The sequence below is a fragment of the Rhinolophus ferrumequinum genome, chromosome 4 (genome assembly GCF_004115265.2).
Source record: "Rhinolophus ferrumequinum isolate MPI-CBG mRhiFer1 chromosome 4, mRhiFer1_v1.p, whole genome shotgun sequence".
NCBI lineage: Eukaryota > Metazoa > Chordata > Mammalia > Chiroptera > Rhinolophidae > Rhinolophus > Rhinolophus ferrumequinum.
The window spans coordinates 53,465,613-53,493,408 of record NC_046287.1 but is presented as its reverse complement, the minus strand read 5'-3'; the positions used below and the strand labels follow the sequence as shown (position 1 = coordinate 53,493,408).

The 27,796-nt window shown below is 40.3% G+C and overlaps 1 protein-coding gene across 1 annotated transcript in view; it reads left to right on the top strand.

The window, feature by feature from the left end:
• The window catches only part of COL4A1 (collagen type IV alpha 1 chain), a 147,169-nt gene that overhangs the window by 69,274 nt on the left and 50,099 nt on the right, over positions 1-27,796 (top strand). The window contains exons 3-12 of the mRNA XM_033105156.1: positions 20,108-20,197; positions 20,303-20,347; positions 21,443-21,487; positions 21,596-21,658; positions 22,160-22,213; positions 22,366-22,392; positions 24,940-25,023; positions 25,110-25,172; positions 26,624-26,659; positions 27,140-27,181. Of these exons, the coding sequence (XP_032961047.1) occupies positions 20,108-20,197; positions 20,303-20,347; positions 21,443-21,487; positions 21,596-21,658; positions 22,160-22,213; positions 22,366-22,392; positions 24,940-25,023; positions 25,110-25,172; positions 26,624-26,659; positions 27,140-27,181 (549 nt within the window). The remainder of the gene's footprint in view (positions 1-20,107; positions 20,198-20,302; positions 20,348-21,442; positions 21,488-21,595; positions 21,659-22,159; positions 22,214-22,365; positions 22,393-24,939; positions 25,024-25,109; positions 25,173-26,623; positions 26,660-27,139; positions 27,182-27,796) is intronic.

Genomic DNA, 27,796 nt, shown 5'->3' with positions numbered 1-27,796 from the left:
TTTAACCTGCAGATAACCAGAGCCTTGCCAACAATGTGAAGAAGAAGCACATTACCCTTTTATTACGGGTTAGATGGTTTATAAATCTCAGCCGCTCTCCACATACTGGGTCAGCACGGCAGTAACATAGTGATCAGATCGTATAGTCCCAGAATGCATTCAAGGCTCAATGCATTCAAGAGTTTTGAAAATGGAATTTCTGTCTTTTTGCCTAAAACCTGTACCCTACCTGATTTGGAAGGGTGGAAGAAATCTGGCCAGTCTGGAAGGGATTCTGTTTCTGGCCCTAGAAATCTAGGAAGAAGTTAATGTTGTTTTAGCACTAAGTTTGTGTGGGATACTCTTTTCTCTTATTGTGGTAAATGGTTTGTAGCTTTACCAGCCATTTAGCTTCTATATATGTTGAGATAGTCAATAGATATTCCACATCAGACCTCCCTATAAACCTATCTGTCTGCGTCTTAATATTGAATTATAGCCTTTGCTCATACCCAATAGATCTTGGCCAGGACAGAAGAATCCTGGCTGTGGAGCATCAGAGCAAGAAAAAGAAAGGTGCTGATGTAAGCCCCTCACAAGCAGAAAAGGGGTTTTTATGCTTATAATTATTCTACTCATTTTACAGTTGAAGAAACCAACTAGCCCAGGGTTTCTCAGCTTTGGCTTTGTTACACTTTGGGTGGAATAATTTTTGTTGTTGTGGGGTGTCCTGTGCACTATAGGATGTTTAGCAGCATCCCTGGCCTCTACCTGCCACATGCCAGTCGCACCCTTGCTCCTCCAATTGTGCAATCCAAATGTCTCCAAATGTGACCAAAGTCTCCTGGGGACTGCGGAGAACAGGGAGCAAAACTGACCTGGTGAGAGCCACTGAACTAGCTCAATCTCTTATAGTGAATGAGAGGCCATAATAGGATTCAAGCGCTATCAGAGCACTAATCAGTTTCCATTCTTCAAGATAAGAAGATGCTGATCTGAGAGAACCCAACACCATGACCTTGTGGTTCAGAATATCCTAGAATCTGGAGCAAACTCCCGTTGTTCTAAAACGGAATCCATGGTTTTACCACCTTCCAAGGAAAGCACACCTTCTGAAGCCTTCGTCTAAATGGGTAGTGATGGAAGGGATTGCTGGAGAACCACAAGGAAGTGAGCCTGTTCCTTTGCGGCCATGGGCAGACTTCCCAGTTCCTGTTCTAGAGGAGTCATAACCACAGGGAACCACCTTGTCTGTGACCTGGAGCAGGTTAGAGGTCATCTGCCGAAGTCTGAGCCCCACCCCGCACGTGTGGCAGGTTAGGGGAAGCCCAGACCAGAATAACCAGCATTCATTTCATCAAATGCAGGAAATGTTTATTCTATACAGTATTCAGAATAAAATCTTGAGGGAAGGGCATACTGAAGTGAAGATTTGTTAGTCCTGTGTCAAGAGATGCAAGACAAAGTACATAGTGAGGATTGGGCCTCCCCACCCCCTTCCTTCGGAAATCCTGGCATACACTCTATCCTGTAGGAAATTCCTCACTCTGGTTAAAAGGGAGTAACCTTTGTTACTTAATGGGCATGTCTCCTTGATTTCCCAGGAGGCGAATATGGCCGTATATCTTTATCCATTCTGGACATAGTTAAAGACTAGAGTCACCAACAAGGGTAGCGTGCTTTGTGTGTTATACTTTATAAAACAACTAGTTATTCTCTTTTAGTCCTAATTATAATTTGGGTCCTCAAGGATTATTAAAGAACAAGATTAATCTTTTATTATTTTTTTATCATAATCTTGAAATTTTCTTTCCCATAAATTAAATTAGAGTAAGCATTGTCCTAAATGTGAAAGCTGTCCTATTGCTTCCTAAGTATTTAATTTTTTTCTCAGGTAAACAAAAGTAGATATTTCTGTGTAGACTCTGAAACTTTGGATAAATTAACTGAATTGAACTAATAATGAATTATTAATAATAACAGTAATTCATTTATTAAGCACTTACTCTCTGAGAAACACTGTACCACCTTTGAATTAGTGAGGATTTCATAATCTAGGATATTTTAAAAGAAATTCCATTTTCTTCCACTATGTGAAATATATAAAGTCAAAGTGCAGTAGAAAGTGCTACTAAATATAAAATATTAAGAGGCTTATTTAATAAAATTAAGATTTGCTTAGTCAATGAAGCAAGTGTATTTGAAATTACTTCTAATATTTTTGAGATTGATTGGATATCTTTATTTTTATGTGTTTTTAGCATTCATTAAAGGCAGTAAGTGTCTAGTTCAGCTTTTCCTAAAATATGATTCTCAGACCACCTTGAGGATCCTTTGAGCCTCAGGTTTCCCAACATTGCTACAAGGATCAAGGGAAAGGCATTTTACATAAAAGCACTTAGGAGATTTAAAATGTCATATATGTGTATCTGTCACTTTAGCAGTAGTTGAATTTAAAAGCTGCGATGAAGGTGAGGAAAGAGTTTGCTTGCTGGTCCAGTTCTGGATGGATTCCTGGACATAAATACATAGGCACAGACCTTCGAGCTGAGACTACAATTCACAAATGAAGACTGGAAGACCAGAGAAATGGACTTGTTTCTCTTGTGACAGAAGCTCTCCCAGAATGTAGATTAAAGAGATGTTAGGATGTTTTTAGAATCACAGCACCATCGTTAGGAAGTGTGTTTGTAGCTTTTGGATGCTTCTGGTGGAGGAAAAATGAGATGTGCTCACTTGGGAGGTCTGTCTGGAAATATCATCCAATTTCTAGTCAACGTTGTGATTTTATCTTTCATTTCCAGAATAATTATCCCTTAAAATATAAGGGAAACCTATGCTCCCTGTATTCACTTCACTAATGTTCCAAATACCTCTGTAGGCTTTTGTTGTTCACTACTTTTCCTGACATCCATATAATTACAAATGTTGTCCAAACTCCTTTCCTCCTTCCGCCAATTTTTCTTGTTCTAGATGTATAAAGAGGAACTTCTGAAAAAGTCACTTAATTTTTGTCTCATAATGGATTTAACTCTCCAGAGTGCTTACCTTGATCACTTTGGGGACCACTGGTGTTCACTGAAGGATCCTATGGCCTGTTAGCTGGTTATTTGGGTGCATACACACTCTTTTCCTTTTCCATGTTTTTTCTGGTGTCTTGTAATGCCAAGATTTTTTCCAGATGTCTCCTATTTCCTATTTCCACATATTGCACATGAATCACCATCTGGCAGAGTCATCGTGAGAATAATATGGGTTCCCACATTCACCTACTTTTGTCTTTTTGGTATTTCTTTGAAAACAAAAAATCAAAAAAATATGCTTGAATCCAAGGTAAAATATCAACAGCATACCCTCGGGAAGCCACTAAAACCAGATTTATGCTACGTGAGTTTATCTTACTGTGTACACAAGGCTCACCTCTGGATGTCACTGAAATACACACTTTCCCATACCACAGGAGAGACAGTGAGCTATACGTCCCCCAGTTTCCAGCTCGCCTTCTTTTTTCTCTTCATTGCATAAAATCTGCCCCTTTGCCAAGTACTTCTAAGACCTGTGAAACCTATGATAGATTATAATTTAAAAATCTACATTTTTTTTGATTTGCAACTGTATTTGGAACGCACCTCCTCAGGAGCACCTCTTAAAATAGCAAGTTGATTTTGTTTCCATGTTTAGGAGGGGTAGAAAATGAAATGTCTTGAGTGGAATATCGTGTCCTGTGAGTTTTCAAGCCCAGAACACCTCATGTGAGTGTGCGCTGTCGTCCTGTCTTGACTATTAATGGAAAAAATGACTTTTTCTAAATATGATCCTGACAAAACATTGGCTAGCAGGCATATAGCTTTCTTTTCGAAGGAGCAAAATGAGACTGTAGGTTTTAATACAAGATTGAAGACATGACAGAAAACAAACCCTGGTAAATGAAAACTGGGCAGCTGGATTTTCTTCCTGTTTGTTGGTAGAATATCACGAGCATCCAAAATATGTTTCCAGACAGCACGTAATGATGCACGACAATTATGTAGTGTGGGCGTGGAGAACTGCACCCACAAAAATGGTATGAACAGAACCCTCATGCTTGTGAAGTGGTTCAGTACAGTGTGTGATTAAACAAAGGAAGAGTTAGTCAGAGGTAAGGAGCAAACCAGATGGCTGTGGGAGAGTGGGGCTCCTTTGTCTCCTTTTCCCTTTGGCAAATCCATCAGAAATGTTAAAGGTATACCCAAATACCATATCCACGTGGCTTAGCCTGCCGCCATTGGTTAACCACATAGTTGTATAAAAGCATAATGCTTATCTGGCCCCAAATTCAATTGACTCTGGATTTCTTCACATGAGAATCCAACATACGGAGCTAATAATGATTCCAGGCTAATCTCTAAAACACTGTCAGGAACTCTTTCCTGGTGTAAGTCTTTCAATAGGATGAGGTTGTGCTCATCTGCCTACTGACAGACCAATCTACAAAGGGAAGAAAGATGCTTTTGGCAATGAGTGACCGACATGAGTCTCTTATACATGCCTTGTTAGACCCTGAGGATTTATCTGGCTAAACGCTTGATTTTGAAATGGGTTCTCCCTAGAAGGTTGGTAAAGGAATTAAATCTATCTGTTCTAGATCCAGTGAACTATTTATGTCTATCACTCACCTTCACTTTGCAGGTCTTAGTGAGCTCTGCTCTGTGGTGGCAGTGTGCCTATGGATTTAGGCAGTGGTTAGCGAGACAGGTGTGACACCTGTCCGCGGGGATCTTACAGTCCTCTGGCAGAGGAAGACATTAAACAAGAGGAACAGCACCAATAATCCCCCACATTGAACACTCTGCTATGATGCGTTATGAGGCAGAGAGAGAAGGCAGTGCGCTGAGAGCGAGCCCCGGTAGGGACCAGAGTGGAGCTGGGATCTCGAGTCAGGGAAAGGTTAAGCTGAACTTTGCACGAGCAGGCACCTACAATGCAGGCAGCGTGCTCAGGGCACAAGAGTTAGGTCCCCCAATTTTGTTTCACTAATTTTCATCATGTGTACCCTGATTTGGGGTGGACGATCGGACACTGGGAAATTGCCATGGACAGTTGTGCCCCGTCACCCCAAACTGATGTCACTTCCACATACGAGAGATCCCAAATCATTGAAGGGCGTATTTTCGTGAAAGTGGTTTGGCAAAAAGCAGAATGTGTGTCTTTCTCTAAGCCCCTAGGAGTTAACTGTTTTCTTACGTTAGGCCCCTTCTCTCTGATCTGGGCAAGGTGGGAGGTACGTAGATGAGTTTTTCCCAGACTGTCTGCTAACCCTGGAGGCCGGGCAATGATATATTTTCTTTTACATTGGGATGCAGCACCTTTTTTTCTGGTTCATGGCATTTCATAAACATTGCTGTAGGAGCCCTCTCATGGTGGCTGATAGGGGTGGTGAATTTTCGGTTCTGCTTCTCCCAGATGAGGAGCTGGGGCACCAGAGTTTTGGTGTCTCAACCGAAACACAGGCACTTAGTAAAGAGCACCACCTCCCCATTGGACTCTAGACCCCCAGGTTGCACCCTGGGAGCACCCGAGGAGGTGCTGAATGTCTTAGGAAGGCCCGGAGGTCGGGGGGTTTGCATCCTGGCTTCCTGGGCACTGCATGCCCTCTGGAGGTAGGACACGCAGGTCTTTGCAAGAGATGGTGACCTGACAGCCGATTGAATGCCTTGCCTGCCAGCTCAGAGGTAATCTATGGCTGGGGGAAAACTTCCAGCAAAAGCTAATAACGACATTCTAAAGTATGATGGGGAGTCCTGAAGTACAGCGATGGTTTCCTTTTTGATGGACATTAGATCGCTGGTCTCTACTGAGGAACTCAGTCCTCCCTGCCCCTGTGGGTCCAGGGCCATGAGGATAGGAGCTGATGCCCAGATCTCAGAAAAGAATGCCACCGCTGCCTCAAAGGGGTGTCTGGCTTCTACAGTGGATTCTGAGGGCACGACAGTACTCTTAGTGTTGTCCCTGGATGGGGGACATTTCACACACTTCGCGGTGTGGGTCACACTGCACCCCTTTCCTCTTTCTTTGCTTTTTAAACTTCAGCTCTTTATCCTTCTCCCACTACAAATCCCTAATCCTTTCCCATTAGTTATCCGGCTTTCATTCCTCTCTGCTCACGTGCACAGGTACACACGTATGTTTACTTTCCAGTACTTCATGGCACACCTGTTCTAACACACATTCTCTGTATCTCATGTGTATACACGCACACAATACACACATACACACGTGCACACACACACTTTTTCCCTAGACACCCCCACACCCTGCTCTCTGATAGGAGCACTCCCTGCTCACTGGCTTTGAGCGTGGGTTTTTTTTCCTTTTTGTTTGGATCAGCAGTTTTGGAGGTAGCTGCTGTGGATGTGATGCTGTGGGATGCAGACAGAGAGAATGGGGGACCAAGGAGGGAGGGTGAAATCGCAGCCAGCAGCCACTTGAAAGTGAGAAGCACCCGTGGTCTTTTATGGAGGGAGGCAGCACTCTGGTCGGGGGACATCCAGAGCAGTGTGGACATCAGAGGGGGGCCCAGGGAGCCCAGGAGTTTGCATAAGGAAGGGGTTTTATCTTGTAGGACACACCCCACCCACACTTGTCCTCTAAGGTTGAAGATGTATGGCAGCTGTGTTTATTCGTGTCCTTGTCATTGGATGTGCACTTCTCAGTCTGCAGAAAGTCTAGGCGTTCGGATTTAAAGTTGGAAATCTCCATTAGGAAAGACTTGGACCCTAAGCTCTAAAAACCCTTACTCACTAAGTGCTCGCTATCCTCTGATTCAGGTCTTCCTGTAAATGCCAGGAGGTACTTTAGTGCTGTGCCATTACTGACCTTTCTAGAGTAAAATATTGTATGACCGAAAGGAACTTTGGTATGCAATAAATGTCAGAATGCTGCATTAATCTGAAGCGAAGGAAGGTCAGGCCCATAATGGGTTATTACTTTACAAGTAGACATTTCCTCAGTGTTGAATACTTTTTCAATGATGTATGCTGAGAAAAAGAGGAACAGTGATTCAGCAGCATTTACCCAAAGTCCCTTCTTCATTAGTTTTTCAAGCCTGCTTATGTGAAAATTAAACTTTCCTGAGTCCCAGTTGCCATCTGGTCTTTCTCTCCGTTTTCTATTTTGAAAAATCACATGATACCTGAGTTGAAGCAATTATGGCTGAGAACTTTTGTTATTCTTGCCTCCCTTTCTTTGTTTTTTTTTTTTTTTTCCATTTGATAATCTCTTCAGTTCTTCATATTTTTGAAATTTTCCTTGGGGCTCGGAAGTCCGCACTAGTATTAAATAACTACTTAAATTGTGTCTGACTTTCCAAAACAGTTGCTCTGATGGTTGCCCCTTGCCTAACGGCAGTTGGTCAAGTGTCATTTCTTTGATCTTACTATTGGGTACGAACCCAGAACTGAATGGGAGGGAGCAATAGATTGTAATTATGAAAATATTACGGGGATAACCATTCATTTCTTTTCACATCTCACTCAATTGCTTCGATGAAGTTATATTCTTAACCCAAAGTGCCTCCCTTTCAAATTTTTAAAAATAAAGTTCCCCAATTTAAGGGGTGTTCATACGCTGGGGACACATTCCCTTTAAGATGCTCGGCCTCGTGGAGAGACGTGAAGTGTAAGAAGCAGTAAAATAGGTGTCTACATGGTATGAATTTAAAACTGTAGTCTCCACGTCAAGTGATGCTTCAAAGTAATCTACTTAGTGAGTATAGTTTAAAATATGATTTTTTAAAAAAATAATTTGCTTTACCCAGTGACAGATAAGAACATAACATGTCATTTTCTATCCTGTCATATATTTTGTTCCTGACACAGGCACCTCTCTCCTGAGGCGTTTCCTATGTTCAAGAACATAAGTATAAGTTCTAGAAGAGTGTAGGTAATCTTATTTCAGAAGCAAATCATTTGTCATTTATTCAGCAATTATTACATTTGGCTATGATTGTTTACATCTATAAGGAGCAGTGTCTGTTTCTTACTTATGTCATGTCATGTTTCGCTGGCATCCTATGCACCTTACACAGGTGACTTTAGATGGTTGGACCCCAGAAGGCTTAGGTGGCTGGGTGTGGCTCTGAGCTTGGAGTATATTTAGGGAACTGGGAAGGGCAGGGTGAGCTCTGGCTTTAATCTCCCACAGAGTAGGACTCTGGCTCCTCATGAGCCCTGGTATGGGGCTGGCTCCGTCATTACCATATTCGTTATGCCACACTTCTGGATGCAAATAATCAACTACTGTGTTTTTACATGAAATATCAGAGCTATTCGATGATTACTTTTCAACTATTTCCTCACAGAAGGTGCTTATTCTGCTTGTGGAGAAGCACTGAGTTTGGAAACCTGTTTATTCTTTCAAGGATGCCTGGTGGACTCCCATTGGTTTGGAATTCCTGTGGGAGCTCAGGAATTTTACAAAATTAGCAATTTTATATATGAGGCAGGAGAAAAGGGAAGGCCACTTCAGGGTACTTGACTGGTCAGCCTCCTCTTGACAAAGAGAAATTGCCTAGGTTATTGTGATGTCACAGACCCCAGAATACAGAGGGAGAGGGGCACATTGGCAACAGGTGTGGCCTGACCTTTCTTTTAACACAACCTGCATCTTCCCTTGCTCTCTCTCTCTAACACACTTACACATGAGGTCATCTCTCCTGTAATTGATTTTTAAAAAATTATATATTACAATAAATGGGTAAATGTAGAGTTTAAACATGTCACACATTTTTAAACTCTACAATCTAATCTATTTTTTATGAGAATCTTATCTCCTGATTTTCAAACTGTAAAGCAATTTGACTGTTTTTTTCATGTTAGCTTCTAGCCAAAGAGCATATTATTTTAGTCTATTGGCATTAAGTAATTAAGAATAAAAAAGCAAGAAACTACCTTGTAAATTGAACCTTTAAAATCTCTATAAAATAGGTATAGTAAAAATGGCATGAAGTAAGATCCCAGTGATTTAATTTTTTAAATAATTTGGCAATGCCCAGGAGGTATAAAATATATATTTCCACATTGTCTTTTGAAAACAGGCTTGCCAGTTTTGTTAATAACATTGAGGTGAAGGGAATATACCTGCAAACAGAAGGTTACTTTTAAGTATTTAAGAAGCTATTTATTTTGTTAATTATGTACCATTATTTTGTATGGCTTGTGTAATTATGTACTTTTCTTATCTATTCAGTTTTAAAATCAAAATCTTGACTAAAAACACCTCTTCAATATCTTGCTTCATTTCTTTCCTTGAGTGTCTGTATATGTTTTAAAATAATTAATGGTGTTTACTGAAAATAAGTTAAAATTCATTTATTAATTCAGATCGATCTGACCATGTCCTTTTGAAATGAATGAGGTTGAGCTAACAGTCGGTTTTGTAAAACCTCCAGCCCTCCTGGTACTGTGTTGTAGTCTGTGGATAAAAGTGATTTGCCATGTTTTAACTTCCTTGGAACTTATCTTTTAGATTCTAAGCCTGATTAATGAAGTCTTGAGATTATTGTACCTTGCTGGGGGGAAATGTTATTAGCTATTCCAAATAGCCAAGTAACTTGGTTGGAGGGAAAGGAAGTAACTTGGGAATATCAATCAGAAGATGTGTATATTTTCAGATGCTTATGGGCTAAAAAGAAGAGAAGGGTCCTGGAGCCTCATGCAAGTACTCCAGTTGGTGATGTGGTGGCCTTACAAAAACTCAGGCTGACATGGGAGAATAAATAGAATGTTCTGTGCTTGAAAAGCATGGATATCAGAAGTATTCATTAAGGAAAAAACCCTCAAAAATCCTGTGTATAAGATAAAGAGGAATTTCTTAAAACTGTTGGATTTTTTTAAATACTCAAGAAATTCTTATTTTCATCTGTCAAATTTAGCCACATAAACAAGAATGAGATAGTTCGTGGGTCACAACCAGTGGGAAGGGAAAAAAGACGACACTGCATTTTCATTCTCTTTTAAAATATTCTGTGGCTTTACAGGAAATGCAGTTGACTTGGTGGACATAGAAATCTTGATAATAAATGCAAAATACATGTGTTTAAATAAGCTAAGTCAGGACAGTTTAGTTCGTAGTATTTGTTTAGTGTTTCATACTTTGCAAAGTAACTCTGAGTACTGGATCAAATTTGACCGTTCAAAGAATCCTGTCAGGGAGGTGGGGCAGGTAGAGTCTTTCCATCTTACAGAATGCAAACCTGATTTTCAGAGAGTCTAAGTGATTGGTGCTGCAGCTGGGACCAAAATCATTTGGTTACTAGGTCAAGGTTCTTTCCCATCATGTGGCATTATCAATGCAGTCAGTAAAATGAGAACGTAGAAAGTAAGATGCCCAAAAGCTCTGCTCGCTAACCCAGAACAGAGATGCGTACTTTTGTAGTTAAGTTTGAAAGTAGGATCCCTGAATGTGCACCCTCTTGGTGGATTTATATTATTTCTGTGGACTCTAACATTTTGTATTTGCTGGTTCACTCATGAAAATATTTAGTGAGCATCTGCAATGTGCCATCTGTGCTAGTGCTGGCAACCAGGGAATACCCCCTGGTAGGGCACCCACAAAACCCAATTTTGGTAGATAACATATTTAACATATTTTTTAAAGAAAAAATTCTTTTCTTAATTGGCAATTTCTCTCAAGGTTAAACCTTGAGGAAAAATATCTTATATGCTTTATAAGGAAAAATATCTTATATGCTTTTTGTATTATTAATTATAATTATTATTGACAGTTTTTTTTTCTGCATTTTTCTGCACTTACTATTAGCACAGACAAAAAAAAAAAAATATCCATGGCCTAGATTGTGACACTTCCTGACTTTTATGTGTCCTAATTTTGCTCAGGATGCACGCACTTCCAGAACCCTGTCACACACCCACATACATTTTCAAGTTCCAGTTAATAACATCCTCAACAAAGATAACATGAAAACCCTCCAAAGGCTACTAGGTATTGTGTACTAATCGGGATTTCTCAAAATTGCTGATAGCATAGGATACATCTCTTTAAATCTCAGGGTGTTGGTATGGAGATAGTGGAAGTAAGGCATAGGGTGTTTTTGAGAAACAGATGTATTTTTCTTGTTCAAACTCAGAAAGTAATCTCTTTTTATTTTGTTGTCAATTATTTTCCTGCAATTTCTCTCCTTTCCCCAAAGCTTTAAGTTATGACATGGATTTTTGATAAATCTCATGGACTTTTTTTAAAAAGAAAAGGCACTTGTGCTGGTGAGTAAAGGTGTAATTTTACATGTGGTTCTCAGCAACTCTTAGGCATTATCATTCCCTTTTGGTGCCCGATTACAAGTTTGTAAGTACTCATTCGTGAAGGGTCTCTTTCTAGCTGAGTGGTTTTGTTCAGCTCTGTGCCTTTAGACAAGGCGCCCCCTGCTGGGACAAAGCCAAGCAGCGACTGGATTTTGCCTCTTACTCACTGAAGTGTGCAACATGCACAACCTTCCAGAGCTATGGTGAATAAGATTCTAGTAACTACAGTGTAGCACCTTTTACGGGGTGTGACAATTAAGTTCGCGAACTTATCCTAGAAAAAGTGCTACATACCTCATTGCTGAATATCACTACAGTCACCTTCGAAGTGCTCCCCTTGGGAAGCTATGCACTGATACCAACACCTAGTCCACCCTTCAAAGCAAATTTGGAACTCTTTTTCTGGAACGGCTATCAGAGCTGTCATCGTATTACCCTTGATGTCCTGAATGTCATCAAAATGTCTTCCTTTCAATATTTCTTTTATCTTCGAGTAAAGAAAGAAGGCATTGGGGTCCAGATCAGGAGAGTAAGGAGGGTGTTCCAAAACAATTATTTGTTTACTGGCTAAAAACTCCCCCACAGACGGTGCCATGTGAGCTGGTGCATTGTCGTGATGCAAGAGCCATGAATTGTTGGCGAAAAGTTCAGGTCGTCTAACTTTGTCACGCAGCCTTTTCAGCACTTCCAAATAGTAAACTCGATTAACTGTCTAGTTATTACAGATTCATAATGAATAATCCCTGTGATATCACAAAAAGTTAGCAACATCACTACAAGTTTGCAATATCACTACAAGTTCGCGAACTTAATTGTCAAACCTCATATTGATTTTCTGCTTTAAAACACAAATTTTAAGTTTATATATGAGACTGTTTGGATTTATGGAGAAGCATTTATGATTTTGATTTTCAGATAAATCAAGGGTTTTTTTTGTTGATAAGTTTTTAGCAAGAGAGATTATGCTATCACCTTTTTTTGAAGTCATTAAAAATTGAATGGCTTTTTTTTCTTCATAAATGACAAAAATCAGGATGGTGGATTAAATTACCTTAAGTATATGTTTTCTATAAATTTGTAGTAGAAGGGGCCAAAGAAAGGACTTTTAATAAATTTTAGTGTCAGTTGGATGTTTAGTAATAGTTTCTTAGAGACCTCCCTGCTATCATATTTGTATCCATTTTATTTGTGTCTTGTAGGATTTAAGTTTTCAGTATATACTGTTTCCATGCAGTCATTTAGAAAACTGTTTTCCTGTATTGTTAGATTCTAATAGTCTCAGTTTACAAAATGGATGGGAAAGCAATCTTGAAAATATCCATAATTCAGATTATTTCTAGGGTCACAGCATTTACCTGTCACTTAATAGCCTCAACATTCTGGTTACTAGTTTTATATTTAAGTTTAATTTTAATTACATTTTAAATTCTAATTAAAATTCTTCCTTTCCTTAGAGTTCTATATTTTAAGTCTTGCCAAAGTGATTTCTCTCAACTATGCCCACATAATATCTTCAGTGGCACTGAATATTTAATATTAATATGTTAATATAATGAATATTTAAGAAAAAATAAATGCTTCAGTTTCCACTGGGGGAGTTCTAATTTTGGGGGGGGGGGAAGTGTAGTCCCATAGCGCCCTCTGGTGGCAGAAAGCGAGAGCCCCGTGGGGGTTTTCCTTCCACAAGCTATTCTGAAAGCTCATTCAACCTTTATTGCCTTTTAATTTAACAGGATCAATTAGGTGTAATAGTTTTCTTCAGATCACTTTGTGTCTAGGAGTTCTTCCCTAAGGAAGGCATGTTTAGCTGAGAGATTCCATGGATGTGCCCAGGATGCTGGCGGGTGGTGGAAGCAGGGTATGAATACCACGAATACCAATATTTCAGGTGGAAACAACCATTTCTAAATGGGCGGCATGATGTCCAGAGCTTGGAGATACTGTTTGGTCCCGGGAGGTTGTTGAAAGCCAGCACTTAGGCTGAAGCAGAGAGGAAAATGAATGTGGATGGAGGGCCACGGGGCGAGGGGGCTACAGGAAAACCCATCAAGAAGTTTGAACCTTCACACTGAAATTTGGATGTGTTAATAGAGTGCGAGGCCAAGGCATACAAATGTTTCCCAGAGAACATACTCCATTTGGTTGCAGTTTGTTGAAAAAATGGAAATAAGCTATTGATTAAAGATTAACTGTATCAGGAAATGTACGCACAGAATTTGATTGAATACACCCACAAGACTTTGGAAAAACATTATCATAATATTTTTCTTCTTGCTAATTTGGGAAGCTGACTACTTCAGGGGAGTGACTTAAAATATTTATACTTAGAAATATTTTAAACAGATTACTGCTTTGGAGTAAGAATGAAAGCATTTTAGAACTGTTTTTCAGAGCATAAGAGATAAATGATTGAGGGAAACATTTGCTGTTGCAGACCCTTGGTGCTGCTTATAGCTTTAAAGTGTGTGCTCCCTCAGTGATATCCAGCTCTAATTGGGGAGAAATATCTGGAACTTTTGTAAGTCCTAAGGACTTTTGGAAAATTTTAAATTTTGTTGTTGCCAATTCGTCAGCACTTGTTTGCTTATCATTTTGGAAAGTTTTTACTGGATCAGTGAAGTTGGACAGTTTGTTTGCTTTTAGATGACATTAGGGGAAGAGTTTTAAATTGTTTATATTAAGAGGACACTTAGGGCTCTTTTGAGTTATTCTTGTATTGAATGATAGTTCTTTAGAAAGTATTTTGTGAAGAACTCTTTATAATTCATTTATGTCTCACAAATTGATGTGCAAAATGGGTTTTCATAGATCAGAAAGTATCTACAATTTAAGTTTTTTGCAAATGTTGATTAATCAAAGAATATTTATTGTGCATGTCCTCTGTAACCATTCCTCTGCTAGTTTTCTATTATGTATGATTTCAACATTTAGCTTTACCAACTAACTTCACAGCAATGTTGAAATTCCTACAATTGTGCCAGAATTCATCATGGGCTCAAATAATGTTTTGATATCAGGATTTATCCAACAGAAATTTGTCCTTGAACTTGAACATTTGGAGAAAGTTCTGTATCTTTAGACACAGAACTGTGCCATATTCGTGGGCAGTCTGAAGCTGATGAACCACCAACTGGGGATAAGGTCCACCTCATCCATGAGATGAATCTTATCCACAGGGCTTGGGATTCTCTACTCAAAAACTCCGAGGCAGAAAGTGTAGTGTAAAATCTGCAGTCCAGGCTTGGGCAGAGAGAGAAAGGCCTTTTCGATCTACTTCCTTTACCTCCAGCCTAACTTCCATTTCCAAATGTCAGCACTTATGTCTGTCCCATTTTTCATACAAACCTGGTCATCTGCAGCTTCAGACGTCTCAGGAGCAAGTCACAACGAGCGTGAAGATGGTCACAGGGAGGAATCCTGAGGCGCATGTGAAGAGAGGCTAGGGGGGTCTGCTTGCCCAAACCAATACCCGCGGTTTAGAAGAGGCACGATGGGTCCCGAAGGCTCCTAGAAAAAAGGAGGGATCTTATAGTACACGAAGATTAGGGAGGTTCCCCCTCCCCCTTTTTAATGCTTTTCTGATTCTTCTCGTCCTTTGAATTGGTAAAGATGCAAATGTCATTTCTAGGAACAATCTCTTAAATGCTCCTCTTTTCTCCCCACTCCATATATAACTGCTAAAGCTCTTAACATATACCCACATATTTGATGGAGAGCCACGATGTAAAGATGCCTAATTGGACTGTCTTAAGCTACACGTCACCAAGGCTCGAGAGAGAAAATGAGCATTTTGGGAAGAAGATAAAGATTTGTAGCCATGCTTTTTGTGCATGATTATTTTACTCTTTCCTCCTTTAATATTAAAATGTGAAGTGCAAGAAACAATAGTAATTATAGAGTGGTTACATGAAACTGTCTTTAGCGTTATATTTCATTCATTAAAGAAATGTGGTGTACTTTAAGTTAACATACATGCATTTTTTTAAGAATCTAGTTATATATCTCATAGCGCCAAGGAGAATCAGTATTCTTGTTTTCCCTTGAGGAAAACTGGACCTTTCGGGTTGCAGTTGTGCATTTCCTTTCCTCTCCTCTCCTCTGCATCAATGGAAATATTTCTGCCATAATGTCAAGCTTTGTGGCGTGGATGGAGCTCCCAGTGGGGCCTCGTCACAGAGCTTTTCCATGACCCCGTGATACTGATCGTAGCCTTCCCACCACTTTCCCAGCACGACTGGTATTCAGGAAATGGTTGTGCAGATGTCTGATTGTCGTTGGATTCAAGGAATTGGACTTGTGGAATTTGGGGCTTATTTCCGCAGTCACCCATTGACTGTGACCCGTCATTCTAAATTGTTTCCTCATCTCCGAATGCTTGTTGAGCTCTGGCTAAAAATGTAAATGCTTTCATTCCCTCAGTTATTTGCAGCCTTGTTTGGAAATCAAAATCTCAAGGCACCAGATGACAGAAAGAAACAGCTGATCCAGAGTCATGTCCTGACCATGACTTTCTCTTCCTGTTGCTTCTTTGGCCAGTGGTGCATACGTTGGCCAGTCTTGAATGGTGCCTACAGGGCTTTAGACTGGGGAAGGGCGATCTGGGATCCCTTCCCGCTCAGTAACCGTATGTTGCTGTGTTTCAAAGTGTTGAGGATCCATCGGTAGAATCCTACTTCACGCTAAGTATCATGGTATGCTATTGGTGGGTTCATCATCCATTCATCAACTTTTATTGAATTCAAAGTTTGTGCCAAATGCTGTGAATGAATAAAAGACTATCCTTGCCATTAAAGTACTCAATTCTAAAGGGTGGAAACTCAATGGCAAAGTTGGTCCAGTTAAGTTGTTAGGTTTGTCCTGCTTTCTAATGGATGAACCCAAGCACGGGGAGATGACTCTGCCCTTTCACAGTCGGTCTGCCCATGAGGAAGCCCAGCATCCTGGCAGTGTTTTTGCTTGTACTTCAGTCCATTGGAAAGTTCTATGGTCATATTATTTTAAATGTGAAAAATTTTAAATTTGACTAGAAGATCGTGATCTCATGCCGACCACTGAAACAGGCGTCATTTGGCCTCTGATAGTAAGGGTTTTGAGGACTGCTTATTCTAGATAACTCAGGTTTTGTGGAAACTTCAGTTTTTATTGTTGGTATTTATATTATCTTTCAAAGTTAGAAGCTTCACAATATTTCAACTTCAGCCATCCTGCTGGCTTATTTGTATTTGTATTTCTGACTTAGCTTAGAAGGGGGTTAGAGTCGACCGTTTGATTTCTGTCATGAACTTCCTTCCATTAGCATGTCAAAAGGTTGGGAAATACTTGGGTATTATAACAGAACTTGTTTCTCCCATATTTTATGAATTTTTAAAAAGTATGTCATTGCTTTAGATAATATATTAGACAACATTTTTAAGTTGCACCATGCGTGAAACTCTATTTCATGCCTAATTTAGAATGGCTAATTTTGATGCCAAGATTATTCTCCGTGGCTGTATTCTTTCACCGTCATAGATGATGGCAGTTTGTTCTTCCTCCTTAAATTCTGAATTTCACCATCTGAGGATACAGTGATAATCACTTCTGTTGTTGGTATATAAAATTAATTTTATTTTTTTTTGATTAGTGCAATGCATTGCACTGACATTCAAGAATAAAACTATGAAATGCAATTGCACCAAAACTATTTGTGTAATATGGTACAAGCTTCCCTTTTCTTTCCCTCTTTTAAAATTTTCATTGCTGTGACAACAGTGGTTGTGGGTTTCATTTCTGTCTGCAATGAATTATGTGGCCTTCATGTCCACTGGACCTTTCCTTTAGCACATCAGGGGAAATAGATGACTAAGGGGTCTGTTTCTCAGGTATTTTCACTGTTCACATTCTTCCTTGAGCTCCAGCTGGTCACAATTGTAGTATCACTTGTTGCTGCCGCAAAGTCTGGCTTAGACACTACTGGCACCAAAAACCTTTGCCCACACGTCCAGCGCTTTGTTCTTCCTATAGCCCTGGTGGAAATTTGTTAAAAGCTCGGAGGGATGATGTGGCCCTCATACAATGTGGCCCTCATGCAGTTTGCCAGCTAATTGTATAGCTGTTTGAGTGCTTGTCCTCTCTGTTTGCTCTGCTCTGGTGTCCACAGTAACTGTGACAAGGTACAGGACATTAGATGATTCATGTGCTGCACTTAGGTCTGAACAAAAGAGTAGGAAAGTTAAAAAAAAAAAATGTGGAAGATGGCAAGAACCATGCTGACGAAGGAGTCACTTCCTTTTTAGCTACGTAATTTCAAAACCCTTGGGATATATGGATTGCTTAAGTATTCCAGTGACATATGGGAAAGAATGTATTCTTGAGGTGAAAGCAAGGACTAGGAATTCAAATTTCTGTATTCTGTTCCCAGGAGCATGCACAGGGGACACTCAGTGACATGTGATGAGTCAGTTAAGCATCGGAATCCTAATGTCCTTATCTGTGAAATGGACATAAAAGGGGCTAACTTAATGTTGGTAAATTGTTTAATATTTTGCTGGGAACCGGCTTGCTCTAGTGACCTAGAAAAAACACTAGGGCTGTGGTGGAGGCTGACCTCATTTCTATTTTTGGATTTGGAGCTGACTCAGTGAGAAACTTGTAGAAATCAACTAATCTGGCTCTTGGCCTCCATGATTAAAATGCATTCCATGATTAAAATGAGAATTATAAAATCTTATCTGTACTGGGTCTCATCACGATACTGCTGATATCCACTAAGTTCTAAAAATACTCCACCACATGCATTAGAAAACTTTTATGTTGACGTGCCTTTCACGTTTCCTTCCTAGCTCACGTTAGGTTACATGGGCGGTATGCAACTCAATGTTCATTAATTTTTTTTTTTTTTAGGCAACTGTTTGAAGTTCAGCTGTATTCTATTTTGGGTGGAATTTTCCCACATGTGAATAAAAGGGAAGAGGTTAATATGACAAGAGGTGCACTATATCGCTGTCATCAGTATTTTCTGCAGTTGTATCCCGTTGTTATTGTTTTCGGTTAAGAGTGGATTTATTTAAGTAGCTTTACATTTGATCAAGTCTTGATCTGAGAATGTTTTTCTTTCTCAGCTGCCACAGGCCTCAGGATGGAGGAGCCAGCATTCTGTGTCAAATCCTATGTTGAGGGCTTTACCAATATCAACATCTGTTTTTTTCTCGTAGATTCTCTGGATGCTGCTGGTCCAAAGGGTTTTGCCAAACTGTAGAGCTTAGTTGTCTTTAATCTGTTTACTATTTTATCATATCCTCTGGACTTGAAATAATCTCCTCCGCATTTATTCACACGCTGTTTCTGGACTCCTGACTTACACTTCTCATTAAACCTACAATGCATGGAAGCCCCGTGGTTGGGGTCCCAAGTCCAGAACCACATTTCCGCTTTTCTGAAAATCCAACAGGCAGTTTTTCACCAGCAAGTATCAGGACTGGCTGAGGGGTTTGGAAAGAAGGACGAATTTGAAAGTTCTTGCTCTGTCTCTTTTCGTTTTCACAACCATGAAAAATTTTTAAGTAATTCCTGGTAATGTGCTATTCTGGGGGTAGGGTAAATGTTTATGTTATGTGATGTATAGCTTGGCAGTTTATTTTTACTTTGAATTAATACAACTGTGAGAGAAGTCCTGGGCACTAAAAAATTCTGCCTGTAATCTCTAAAGTCCCGTCTGCTTTTTAAAATCAGCTAACGATGGTTATTTAATCTGCCCAGTTTGTGTTGTAAGATTGCATTTAAGTCCACATACTGTAAAAAAAAAAAAAAAAAAAAAAAAAAAGATTTTCTTGATTTCTTATCATGATAATGGGTGATTTTATATCAGCAATCTAAATATGGCAGCCTTCCTCAAATAGCGTTCAATCAGGACACTGGCTCGCGGATGCTCATAGAAGAAATCATATTTCTAGGACCAAACATTAATGCCACGTTCCTCCATGTTCTTGCCCCAGTTGTATTTCTCCTTGTTACTTTCTTGGGCTCTCTTGGCCTACAGGTCCATCCTCACCACCGTCTGCTGTCATCCAGCCTCAGTTTCCTTCTCCCTTCTCTGTACCTATTTATTTTGCACTCATCCTTTAATGGGCCAGCTTAAGGCTCAGAATCCCACAAAATCTTTCTGAGCATTCCTTTTCCTTTTGGAATATATGATAGCCATGTGTGTGTACCCTGAATAATATTTATTGTTTTAAAAATAATGCTGTTTCATTTTGCTCCACGAGGGCAGAGACCGTAATTAAGCTTTGATCCAACCTTTGCAAAAAACAAACAAATAAACAAACAACAAAAAAACACCCACCACTGTTTAAAGACACTTATGAAAGCCCATGATCAGACTGTTGGTGGCATAGAGATGTCTCAGCATCCTGCTGAAACACTGTGAGCTCTGCCTACAGATGCTAAAGGTATCTAAAGGAAAAAAACTTAACTGATGGTCTGCTCACAAAATCTCAGAGCTAGGACTGACTACTGATAACAAGATTCCACAAATTGAATGAGATTATAGTCAATTCAGTAAAAAAGAAAAAATCCCCAACTATCCATTATTTTATTTATCCAACAAATCATTTAGCATTTGCAATGTAGTATATAAAAAGCATTGTGCCAGGTATCACATTCCTGCCCTCACAGAGCTTTTAAAAATAGTAGAGAAAACTGCCTGACATAGGAATTCGTTTCAGCGTCTATTTTCAGACGGTCACTATAGACTTGTGAACATTGGATGGTGCATAGAGAGGCTGATTACTGATTCATTTCCTCGATTTCTTTCAACCTGACTTTTGTCTGACTTGCTCCTTCCTCCTCTGCAGGGCGAAAGAGGCCTCCCAGGGTTGCAAGGTGTAATTGGGTTTCCGGGAATGCAAGGACCTGAGGGGCCACAGGGCCCACCGGGACAAAAGGTAAGCTTGGCTGTGTGTGGTGGGGGGCTGTGGGGGTGTGAACTCACGGTGATCTGTATTCTTGTTATCATGAGTGATCATAATGGCGTCTCTGTTTTGTTCCAGGGTGATACTGGAGAACCAGGATTGCCAGGAACAAAAGGCACAAGAGTGAGTACGATTGTCGCTTACATTGGTAATGACTGTGGGTGGGATCTGATGTTGCATTGCTTCTCAAATGAGGGGGGCGCTTTCCATCCCACCTCTCCTGCTTCCAAACAATCCTGAGGGGGCTTCCTTCCCTTCCTCTGCTTCCTCTTTGTCCCCTTCCGTCTGCCTCTCCTCCTCAGAACTCAGTGCGTGTGGTGAGTGTAAAGTCTTACAAGGGCCGGGGCTCATCGTTCTTGACTTCCAGTCCTTGAGACTGGAACTGTGCATAAGCGGGGCTACTTTACTTTTTATTCTTTTTACACTTCTGTTCTCCCATTTGTCATTCCTCAGGGATCCTTGTAGATATATTTTAATTTGGGAGGGGGTGATATGTCTGCAAGTCGTTGAAGAGGATGTCTTTATTTAGTGTGAAAACTGATAGTATTTTCAGAGCTAAACGTGCTCTTTCTTCTTCCTACTCTTTACGTTCTTTGCTACTCCCATTCCAGGGAAATGCAAAAATGAAGACCTTCGAAAACAACTCTTGAAGGTAGCAAAATAGAAAGACACTGTAAAGTGTAAAGGTTTCATTCTGTTGTTTCAACTTAGTTGAAAGGGAAGTGGGACAGTGACCTGCGTGTGCATTTGTTGGCACTCATATAAGTCCTTGGGGCAGAAGAGAGGAAATAGCATTGTAACCGTCTGGATGGAAAAGATATGGATTTTAACCAGAAATAACTTTGGATTCTCTTCCCCCAATGAACGATTTATCCCATACATTCTTCTTCCCGACTGTTTGAGATTTTAATATGAAATATGTATACATATATACTTTCACCTAGAAATTACAAAGGATGAAATGAGGACAGTTATTTTGTGCATGTGCAGCCTTGATTTTTAGAAGTATAGTAGTAAAAGTAATTAATGAACAGCTTTTGATGTAGAATAGGTTTTGACAGCCTAGGTGATCTGCGTCTCGGGGCTGGGCCCTCAGCTGCCTCGCCGGAAGAAGGTCCTTAGTGTGGATATTCTGATCGCCAACAGCTGGGACGTGCAGTGGGACTACCTGAGGTTCCCCCGGTCTCACTGGGAACTCTTTCATTTTCATCCTTACAGGGACCTCCCGGAGCATCGGGTTATCCTGGAAACCCAGGACTTCCGGTATGTGTATATAATGCATCTGCTTCCTTTGTGAGACATTTGACATGCGTGATGGCCCTATCAGGTGATTTTTCTACTTTGGCTACTTTTTTGCTTTGTTAATTGCAGGGTATTCCTGGCCAAGATGGTCCACCAGGTCCTCCAGGTATTCCAGGATGCAACGGGACAAAGGTAAATGTAGAACCGAGACCCTTTCCTGCTTTGAGCTTGTTTATCTAACTTTGCATATCGAGGAGTCAGGCAGAGTTGTTCGGTGAACATTGTTTTACTTGCCACAATTGGAAGTGACTTGTCTTAAAGCTTTCGTTATTTGATTAGCAAATAGTTTTCCCATATTTAACGTTCAAGAATGACATAATCGTGCCTGTTTTTGGTATAATTTTACCCTAAAATTTCTTTAAATACTATGTTTCTTACCTATAATCTATTACTAAATTAAATAAGAAAATACTATTATTAATCCTTGTCCCTATTAATTATATTCTCAACTATGTTTCTTCTATTTTGAAGCAGCACTCAGCCGTATAGCTTGTAACACTTTTTAGGAAATAATTTTAACCAACAAATAAGGTATCCCTGAAGGGTAGGGTAGAGTAACTGATGGGAGCGTCTGGAGGGAGGTCCTGTTTGCCTTGCACTGTAGTCATGAATGATTGTCTGATGTCCTCTCAGGGTGAACGAGGGCCTCTGGGGCCCCCAGGTTTACCTGGATTCACTGGAAATCCCGTGAGTATGGCGTTGTTTAACTCAGAATTCTTTTCTTCAGTTATCATTTCTCTCATTCCATTTCCTTTCCTTTTCTTTTTTTTCATACTTATATCTTAATGCTAATGATGTTTTGTGAAAAACAATACTAATACCAACCTTTTCTTTTTTAGGGACCACCAGGGTTACCAGGAATGAAGGTACATTGTGTTATTTTATTGGATTCATTACAGGAGTCTGTTTAAAACAGATGCCATAAAAACATATCTACTTGAAATCACTTTGGTGGGTCAATTGCCTATTAACATATTTGTCTAAACCCTGCTGCTTAAAAGTGCATGTATGTCATATACACAAACTTAAATTTTTGAATCTGAAGTTTAGGCACTAGGTACAATTTTGTAATAGAAAATAAACAGTAATAGGAAGCATGGTGTGATGGTAAATATTAACAGATGCAAGTCCAGTTCAGATTGCTGCATAGATAGCTCAATGATGACGCTCCTTTTCCAGAACCACAGGACATAAGCACAGTCCCACCCAAAAGGACTCAAATTGGTATCCTATTTAATCTTTATGGTTTTACTTAAATACAGCCATTTTTCCATGTTGCCTTTAATCTGGAGTCACTCTATTATTAATTCTATAATTACTACAAGAAACCCCCCAGTTGCCATAGGTTAGATCCATGGTGTCTTGGCCCCTTCATGCTCAGCCAATCCATAGCCATTTTCAGCTTGATTTTTCCTTATATCAAGGTGGGGGTGGGGGCGGGAGGGCCCTGTATGCATGGTGGGGAAAGAAACCCTGAGTCCCTCCCTGCTGTGGCACCTAATTCTGTCCCCACTATCAGTGAAGGGGACTTTCTTCATCCACCCTTATAGGGTACCTGGAAGAAGACCTGGTGGGTACACCCATGTTGATCACTGGTCATTTTCCTTCCTGTCCATGGGGCAAGGTGTCTGCTGTGGGCCCTGCTTCCAGGCGCACAGCCTAGGTTCTCTCTTCTTCTCTTGGCCCAGTCATTGTTGCTCACCAACCCCCAGCCTGGTGTCCCACAGGCACCACTGGCCAACACTTCCAGGACAGAACCTGCCACTTCCCTCCTAAACCGATCCTCTGTGTACTTAGCTAATTAGGGCAAGATTACCACCTAGGCATCCATCCAGGAACCCAGGAGGCATTCATTTTTATTGGTTGTTTTTACTATGGGAAATTTGCATATGATTAATTTCCTTCCTTCTTGCCTTCCTTCTTTCCTTCCTTCCTTCCTTCCTTCCTTCCTTCCTTCCTTCCTTCCTTCCTTCCTCCCTCCCTCCCTCCCTCCCTTCTTCTATCCCTCTTTGCTTCCCTCCCTTCCTCCTTCCCTCCCTGCCTCCCTCCCTCCCTCCTTTTCTTCCTTTTTTTCTTTTCTTTTCTCTCTCTTCCCATCTATCTCTGTCTCTCTCTTAATCATAAAGTCCTGTCATTTTCACATCCAGATTTTTTTCTCCAATGTGTCCCATCCTTGCCCCTGACCTGCCACCTAGAACAGTGGCTGGCAGATCCTTCATCCATGTCTGCTCAGTGAGTAAATGCAGCCATGAATTCATCCATGCACTCAGCTCTGTGCCAGCTACTCCAGCATTCTTCACTGTGAATTGGGGAGCAAAGAGAGGAGAACTCAGCTCCCAAGGAACCTCTTAAATTTTATAGCAATTAACCTTTTAGTCTTTCCCAGGCAGGGCAGTGCTGTCATAGGGCTCAGTGGCTCTTATCGGTGTGACCTCAAAGTGTGACTCGCTGTGCTGTAGAACAGATCAGGGGGCGGGGGCATCTGGCGTTCAGAACAGTCCTATGAAAGGGATGCTTCCCGTTCTTGAAGAGCTATGCTGGAGACAGCCTCATATTTGAATGAGGTTGAGTGTTCATGTGTCCCTGTGTTTAAGAACACTTAAGAAATGAGAGCTCCTGGTGAGAGCCCTGTGTTTTAGTCAGTGTTCTGCAGAGAGACAGAATCAATAGTGTGTTTGGGGGCGGGGGAGAAAGTTGAAAATCTGCAGGACAGGACGGCAGGATACAGGTCTAGGGAGCAGCTGATGTTGCAGTTCCAGTTTGAAAGCTGTTGTAGGCAGAATTCTTTCTTCTTCCTGGGAGTCAAGTCTTTTTCTCTCTTAAGGCCTTCAACTGATAGGATGAGCCCCAATCCCATTATGGAGGCTAATCTGGGTTACTCACAGTCTTCTGATTTAAATGTTAATCTCATTTTAGGAATATCTTCACAGTGACACGCAGACTGGTGTTTAAGCAAGTTTCTGGGTACTGCAGCCTGGCCAAGTTGACACATGAAATTTACCATCACACCTTGCCTTTATAAAACTGCTCGTCTTGGGTCTTTTCTTAAGAGATATCCCATATTTTATGAGAACAGCCTGTGATCACACAGACTTTCAACCAGAGACTGGCCTTGGTCTAGAATGTCTCTTTGTGTGGGACGGTCCCATGGACGTGTCATAGATCCTTTCACTTAGCCGTCCATATGTTCAGTCCTGGTTGTAACTGCGTTGACTATGCAGCACTGAATGCTGGTCATTAAGTTAGTAGCACTGAACGGGGTTGACATTCAGTCTATTTATTTCAAGCTTAGAGAGAGTCTGAATCCCAGACGTGGGCTAGTTCCATACTGCCTGCGTACTATTTGATAGGTCTTAAGTTTCTTTACATAAATATCAGTGTTTGCAACTTTTTCTTATTTTTTTATCCCACAGGGGGATCCTGGTGAAATCCTGGGCCATGTGCCTGGGACCCTGTTGAAAGGTGAAAGAGGATTTCCTGGATCCCCTGGAACACCAGTAAGCATTTGCTAAGTAACTATAACCACATGCACAATCTCCTCCTGGTTGGCATTTTAACTCTTTCCTTTCTGAATGCATTATAGGGCTTACCAGGATTGCCAGGGCTACAAGGTCCCATTGGCCCTCCAGGATACACCGGACCACCGGTAAGCTTGGGGTTATGTCTCTGAGGCAGTCATTCAAAGATCAAGCATGTTGAGGTGTGAAATAAATAACATTTAATGAAAACTTTACACAGTGGTGATCTTTCTCAATTTGGATTGGGAGAATAAAGTAATTTCTTAGGAAAATATTTGGCTGGCACTTCTGGTCCACATATTCCCAGCGCTGTAGGAAGAGGATCATAATAGTACTTCGTGCCAAGACATCCCAAAACAGACAACATCTTCATTACTTGAGGGGCCAGTGGTGCCATGGCCTGAAGAGGTCAAGTTCAAGATGGACAAGGCAGGCTCTGCCCTGGAGATGGACTTGTAGAAATATCGTCATACCAGAGGCTCTGCTCTGTTGGGGGTGGTGGACACAGACCAGGCCGCAGCACAGAGGCTGCAGTGTATTTGTTGTTAAGACTTTACAAACTGAGCACCCACAGATAACATCCCAGGAGGCTCTGCGCTGTCGTTGGTCTCCTTCACAGCTGATAATTCTCAATAGAAGGAGGATGTCATCGCTTCACATACAATTTTGGGATCACAAGAGAGTAAATATTAGCAAGACTTAATTGTGGAATGACAGATTTATTAGGAATGAATAATGCACCTGACTTGGTTATCCTCACACTAGCCTGCCCGAGAGTCCTGAGAGATTTTTCAGGCTTATCTTTTACATTTACTCTTTTTGGGGCTGGGTAAAATTCAGCAATTTTTCTTTTATCCATTCCTGCAAAGATAACCTCTTTTATATTCTTGTAAATAAATGGACTTATTTTTATGAGTAAAATCTAGTAACAAGATGGTTACTACACTTTTTGTAGTGATCACTGTCAGATATATATATATATATATATATATATATATATATATATATATAAATATACATATAATATATATAATATAATATATATGTAAATATAATATATAATATTTATATATGTGTGTGTATTCATATACATATATATATAAAGAATGACTAATTTTTCTTTTTAAATGATTATAAAAAGCATTCTGCAATTTTATTGCAAACACAAGAAGTTTTTTTTTTGACCTCGCTACAGTCTACTCACTTGAAGAAATCAATTTTTTAAGATAAACAATTGTATCCAAAGTAAACAAACATCATTTCCAAACTGGAAACTCTAGGCTCCTAGAGAGTTTGGCTGATGATTTCATCCATTGTCCTCAGCCTGGCATGTCCTTTGATCAATGGATTCCACAGGGCAATGCCAAAGATTTTGAGGTATTTACGTCCCTGTTAATAATCCCCCAGGGCTACTTTCTGGCTACTTTCTAAGTTTTACAGTTCTGGAGCACAGGAAAAAAAAAATTAACAAATAAATGGTCATGTTAACCATGGATCTTAAGATAACTTCCTTATGAAGAAGCATTTAAAGCTTACCAGGCTTGTGAATTATATTATTTAAAAATGCTCTCTTTTACAGGGTCCCCCAGGTCCTCCTGGCCCTCCAGGTGAAAAGGTAAAGATTTTTGTCATTTGAATTTCTTTGGCATTAGTAAAAGACTATCATGAAATTGCCATAACTCATTTTTTAAGTCTCTGTTTAAAAGTTTTGGAAAACTGTAATTTCTTTATCTGTATATTTAACATTTATCTGTCCACCTATCCATTTATTCCTCTACCTAAATCATCGATCAGTCGACTGATCTATCAATTCATTAATCTTTTCTTCTATCTGGCTACCCCACAGTCATTATTTTGTAATCACTGATCTTTCCCTTAGTTTTTTAAAGCCAGAGTTTAAAAACCTTAAATTAAAAAAAGACATCTTTTTCAATAATACTTTAAAAACCAACTTTCTTGAAAATTTTATGGTAGTTGTGGGATGCAGCTATTGCTTTAAATTTACTATCTTATTTGCATATTTTGTGATATTTGTTAGATGATTTTGAGCAAAGTTGACAACTCTTTTAATAGAAGCCTAATTTTCAATCAACAGGGGCAAATGGGCTTAAGTTTTCAAGGACCAAAAGGTGACAAGGTACGTACACGTTGCTTTGGAGTGTTTTCATGTTAAAAATCACAGTTCTGAGCATGCTAGAGATTCTACCTCTGGACCTACTCTTGGGCCCTTATGCCAGTTACTGTTCTCTGCATGTTCTTGAATTTGTTAGTGTTTTCCTTAAAATGCACAGCTAGAATTCACTAAAGTGCTCTACGTGTGATCTGACCAGCAGAGAATATAAGGAGGCCATTAATTCCAGTTCTCTGTACATAGAGTTCCATCCCAATATTCTCAGGCAGTGATCAAGCCAGACCCAGACTTTATTATAAGAGTCCAAATAGGACTTGACTGTTGGTAGCGTGACTATATTAAACCCTGCAAAGGCAAAGGCCACCACACCAGAGTTGGGAGGAAATGATCCGCGGAGGCAGGAAGGCACGGACCGGAGCAGGCGACCTCATCTTGGGAGGAAGGGAGGCCAGCGCTGGGTCTCTGATCCTATGGTGATCGCTCTGCCAGTTCCCCTGGATCAGACCAATGAAATGGGCACCAGCCAGGTGCGGATTCTTGGACTCACGGCCGCATCTGCCCAGGGCCCCGGTTCTTCTCTATGGATGGTCAAGCTATTGTAGACAATGGCCACCAGAGGGC